Raw genomic sequence first — 5,764 nt, forward strand, 5'->3', positions numbered from 1 at the left:
AGGACAGGGAAATGGAAACCCACCGGAATAGGTCCTTATGTAGTCACGACCTTATAAGGCACGGCGGAGCAGGGCTTTCCGGCAGCAACGCAGCCTGCTGCACAGATGGGAAATCCAAATCAAATCTATGTGGCGACGGCCAGAGAGCGAGAATTATGCTGCTGTCTCACGGAGCTGTTCTGCTATGAAGACACATTGATTCGGGACAGAGGAAGAGCGGCGTTGTCTTCGCAATTTACTGCGAGAGCTTAATATAAAGTCTCTCCTCTCTGCTTTCCCCCCAGGCCAGCGTCATGTGTCCTCCACTGCAGTGCCTAAATATGGGCTTCCTCCACTCCATATATGGACATCTACGTCACGGCAGGAGGGTATATAAGGAGCAGGGGAAACCTCTCAGCTCAGAGAGAGCCCTGAGAGCCCACAAGAGCAACTGTTAGAGCAGAGCTAGATAGACAAGCACATAGAGCTCCCTTTACAGAGAAATATCACAACAAAAAGTACAAAGTCAACTCAAAAACAACAATCCATCCAAGAGGGTTAAAACCTGATTGGAAAAAGACATTTAATACGTAGATACAAAATCAAGATCTGTTGATTCATTTCAATGGATTTTAGGGAATGAGTATAAAGGACACTTTTGATTTTTTACTCAAAAGACAAGTGGATCTTTACTCATCTCTGAGAGAGAAAAAGGAAAACAACAGAGGACAACTGGAAAAGTCACGGAGCGAGACAGAAAGCAGCATCTTCCTCGACATCAGCAGAAGAAGTGTGCAGCGCTCCCTGAGCTGGGCTAAGTGATTCCTCCACCTGCGAGGCACCACTCTGCCAGTGTGCATCCAGCCTCCCTGCACTCATCACCAGCCGCCAGCGAGGATGGCTGCAGCCAAGACCGAGATGATCCTCCCAACCCTGCAGATCTCAGAGCCTCTGAGCTTCCCTCACTCCCCCATGGATAACTACCCCAAGCTGGAGGAGGTGATGATGCTCAGCTCTGCAGGGACCCCCTTCCTCACCGCCTCCGCACCCGAAGGTGCAGGCTTTGGCTCCGGGGAGCCAGGAGACCAGTACGACCACCTCACTGGAGGTAAGATCTGGAGATTTGCTGCTGGTTGTCTGTGTTGCATGTAAAACTGAACTGCACATCTGCTGAGCTAAACTAAACCAAGAAAAGAGTTAATAGAAATAAACAGCTGCATAACTTTAATTATTATTCATGTTTTACTGTGTATTATTAATTCACATTATTAATTGATCACATAACTACAGCTGGCATAAGAGTTTTAGTTACGAGTCTATATTAATTTGTTTTATTGTGGCTTGTAGTGAGAATTTTAGGCTACAAGTAAATTTGTATTTTAGCTGACCGGGCACAACACATTAATGCAATGAAATTCCACAAATGAAAAGAAACGGGGGAAATTAAAAAAAAAAAAATCTGACTTAATATCAATTTATTGATGGCTCTAAATCCCTGCCGACTCTCGGAGGACTCAAACACTGCTCAGTCACCGCATGCCTCTAGACACTCCTACAGCTCAATTCAAATTGCATTCCTAAAACCAGCTGAACTGCAGTTTCGGTAATCAATTGCCTTGGGCTCTGTGATGGGCTTCAAGAATGTGTGTGTGTGTGTGTGTGTGTGTGTGTGTGTGTGTGTGTGTGTGTATGTGTGTGTGTGTGTGTGTACACGACAGGAAGAATGAAAGAAAGATCGAGTGAGTGTGAGCAGAGGAAAATGCGAGCATAGAAAGCTTGCACAGCAGCTCTTGTTGAGGTTTGGAAGAGTCAGTTTTAGAGTTTCGGGGGGAAAGAGTTTAGTTGGAGGGGGTTTCTCTGCGTGGGCACCTGACTGATCTGTTTCAGAGGAAAGGGGTGACACACTGTCCACCACTCTGGCAGGATTCCCCTCTCCCTTCCCTCTGGATATTGACAGTTTGATTAATGTCTCCTCTTTCTCTGTGCTCCCTGCAGATACGTTACCTGATATCCCCTTCAACTGTGAGAAGTCAGTGGGAGAGCAGACCTACCAAACCCAGAGGCTGCCCCCCATCTCCTACACGGGCCGCTTCACCCTGGAGCCCGCCACCACCTGCAGCAACAGCCTCTGGGCGGAGCCCATCTTGGGCCTGTTCACAGGTCTGATGGGCAACATTGCCCCCAGCTCTTCCTCTGCTGCCTCACTAACCACCTCGTCCTCCTCTTCATCCATACCGTCCTCCACTTCCTCCTCTTCTACCTCCTCATCTCAGAGCCTCAGCTCCTCCATTCACCACAATGAGCCCAACCCCATCTACTCAGCCGCCCCAACCTACTCCAGCTCCAACTCTGACATCTTCCCGGACCAGGGCCAGGTTTTTTCCAGCTCGGCTGGATCAGTGCAGTACCCTCCCCCAGCCTACCCCAACGGCAAGACCTGCAACACTAGCTTCCCCGTGCCCATGATCCCTGACTACCTCTTCCCTCAGCAGCAGGGAGAGATCAGCCTGGTGCCCCTCGACCAAAAGCCCTTCCAGAGTCAGTCAAGCCAGCCCTCCCTCACTCCTCTGTCCACCATCAAGGCCTTTGCCACCCAGACTGGTTCCCAGGACTTAAAGAGCGTCTACCAGTCCCAGCTGATTAAGCCCAGCCGCATGCGCAAGTACCCAACCCGGCCGAGCAAGACGCCCCCTCACGAGAGGCCCTACGCTTGCCCCGTGGAGACCTGCGATCGCCGCTTCTCCCGCTCGGATGAGCTGACGCGTCACATCCGCATCCACACGGGCCAGAAGCCCTTCCAGTGCCGCATCTGCATGCGCAACTTCAGCCGCAGTGACCACCTGACAACGCACATCCGCACTCACACCGGCGAGAAGCCCTTCGCCTGCGAGATCTGCGGACGCAAGTTTGCCCGCAGCGACGAGAGGAAGAGGCACACAAAGATCCACCTACGGCAGAAGGACAAGAAAGCGGAGAAGGCAGGAGCAGTGGTGGTGACGGCGGCGCCGGTATCAGCCGCTTCGCCCGCTTCCAGTTACCCGTCTCCCATCACCTCTTACCCCTCTCCAGTGTCGTCCTACCCCTCTCCCGTCACCTCCTGCTACTCCTCTCCAGTCCACACCTCCTATCCATCTCCGTCCATCGCCACCACCTACCCATCGGTGTCCATGTCCAGCAGCTTTCAGTCCCAGCTCGCCTCCTCCTTCCCCTCCTCAATCTCCTCCAACATCTACAGCTCTCCCGTCCCCACCCCGCTATCAGACATGCAGTCCACTCTCTCCCCAAGGACAATCGAGATCTGCTAAGAAAAAGCAAAGAGAGAAGAACTTTTATAGTCTCTCCGCACCTCTCCTTCCTTAAGGTTCTTTGAGGGGAAAGAAATCAGCATCAAAAGACTTTGTTTTCCCCTCCAAAAAGCACTTTTTTGTCTGCTCCCTGTGCAGTGTTAGGTGAATCTTGAGATTTACCTGAAAGAGAGAAAAAGACACATGTCAAGGACTGGGCAAAGACAATAGAAGATGAAAAGGGATTTCTTTCAGTCTCTGTAAAACAAATGCAGCACTTCAAATGCGTAAGGGACCCAAAAGACAGAGCGTAGAAACCGGCACTGACGGGTCTTCTACTATTAGGTACACAACAACCAAGAGACAAACAGATTGCCAGCAGCTGTGGTGCTAAAGCACGTTCGCCCTCGCAGGCACTCAAACAGTAGGCTACAAAAGACATTGAATGATATACATAAGCTACCATAATATGTATATTGTACATGTGCCATGTTTCGTTTTTATCATTCTTTGGTACCATTGATGTGAAAAATGATTTGCATATTTGCATTGTATTATTTGAAGTGAGCAGGGCCATATTTTCTACATACTTTCTCTATTATGTAGTGATGATGCTGTGATACGTTTTGACATTGTTTGGAAAAAAAAGCACTTAAGTATTCAAGCATGAGTAAGAGTGATGTTAGTTTCTGTTTGTAAATATCATCCACTGGTACTATCTCTTTCTCTCTTTCTCACATGTGACATATCGCTCGGTTATATGGAAAAATAGAGAAAAAAAAATTTGATAAAAAAAAAACCTAAACAAGACAAACGCTCCCGTTATTTGGTGCCTTTTTGTGAAGCCTTGCTGGTGTTGTGACTCGGCTGCGCGCGAGAGAGGATGCACTGCATCTCGCCTTAAGGGTTGAGGGAATATTTTTGTTACAGAATGTAAGACGTACTCAGAGGGAGGAAAAAGGGACGAGCTACGTACGAGGGCACCGCTTCATTTCATTAGAATGTAAGCAAAAAAAGGAGATAAACTATAAAGTATATTTTTGTAAAACTTAAAGTGTAAATATCCACATCTTCAAGAGCTGGAATGTTGAAGTTACCTACTGAGTAGGCATGGGATTCTTTTGTATGTTATATACATGCAGTTCATTATTTTGTGGTTCTCTTTATTTTGTATTTGTGTTTGTTAAAACAAGTGACTGTTTCTGGCTTCTAAACACATTGAATGCGCTTAACTGCCAATGGGATATTTGGTGTACAAGATATCCTCCCAGAATTGAAATATAAATAAAAATATGAATATATATGTATATTTGTTCTCATACTTTATTGTCTGTGCTTTCAAATGTTTCCATTAGAGCTTCAAACCATCACATTACATTATATTACACCCTTCATTTCGTCATGTACATCCCCCATACATTAACATATATTCCATCATCTTATATGTTAATTGCATGCAGATTATTAGTGTAGATTTATAGCACATCTAACTTCCCGTCCCAGAGAGCCACCCTTTTATTTGAGGAGAATCTGCACAGCATGATCTTACGGAAACTCTGCTGTTCTCCCACTGAACCCTTTATATTAATGATAACACTAACGCATGACTCCCATGCCTATAAACACTGAAGATGAGGGATTCTTATCTAGATCCAACATGCTCTTGAAGATATTAAGCTTATCTATATTTTCATTTCATTTTAGATTTTTTGATATACACTGGCCCTCACTGTTGAGTACACAGACTTCCGACAATTTGATCTTTAGGCAAAAAATATATATTCTTCTTCCCTATGCTGTTAGAAAAATGATTTCTTTGTATTTTTGGAGGGGGATATTATTAAACCGACTGTGCTTAGACATGCACGGGGTTATTTTCACAGAGCGCAGGTGAAATCCATCACATGATAATTACCTTCTTTTCTGCAAATGTGCTCGGCGAGATGCTGTCACCCCTGCAGCGAATGAGCTGTAACACACAATTGGGCAATATCCGTGTAGGTTAGGCTGAATTGTTGCACGGGTGCAGCTTGAACAGACTGGCCCTGAAGGTTTAACCACTGTTTCTTTTAGTTTTTTTTCGAGCGGAATATAATAACAGCCTCTTCGCACCGTCATTATTCATCTGCCACCGTTCCCTAGGCAAGAAATTCTTGCTACATGTTTGAGTATGAAAATAAAACAGCTTTGGGTTTTTTTAGCCTATATATGTAGACAAGAACCCTCCTAAGTTTTTTCTCTCTCGGAGCTTTGGAGTAATTTTGTGTTGTGAAATAACACTAACCAAAATACTCACAAATGCAAACACAGCTAAAATAGAAAGCGGGAAAACAAGTAGAGAGTGATGGAGATGGAGAGAAAAGGAAAATAATTAAGATAATTGGTCTCCTGATCCCAAATTGACTTTCTAAATTGGGTCTGATGAGGTATGTGTGTGTGTGTGTGTGTGTGTGTGTGAGTGTGTGTGTGTGTTTGTGTGCACATGTATGCAGGCATTTGTG

The 5,764-nt window shown here is 45.9% G+C and overlaps 1 protein-coding gene across 1 annotated transcript; it reads left to right on the forward strand.

The window, feature by feature from the left end:
• The first annotated feature begins 389 nt into the window (after positions 1–389).
• Positions 390–4,570, forward strand: egr1 (early growth response 1). Its single transcript, XM_037780499.1, has 2 exons — positions 390–1,087; positions 1,975–4,570. The coding sequence occupies exons 1-2, from the start codon at positions 877–879 to the stop codon at positions 3,282–3,284; spliced, it is 1,521 nt and encodes a 506-aa protein (XP_037636427.1). The 5' UTR covers positions 390–876; the 3' UTR covers positions 3,285–4,570.
• Positions 4,571–5,764: the final 1,194 nt, after the last annotated feature.

The sequence above is a fragment of the Sebastes umbrosus genome, chromosome 9 (assembly GCF_015220745.1).
Source record: "Sebastes umbrosus isolate fSebUmb1 chromosome 9, fSebUmb1.pri, whole genome shotgun sequence".
Classification (NCBI taxonomy): domain Eukaryota; kingdom Metazoa; phylum Chordata; class Actinopteri; order Perciformes; family Sebastidae; genus Sebastes; species Sebastes umbrosus.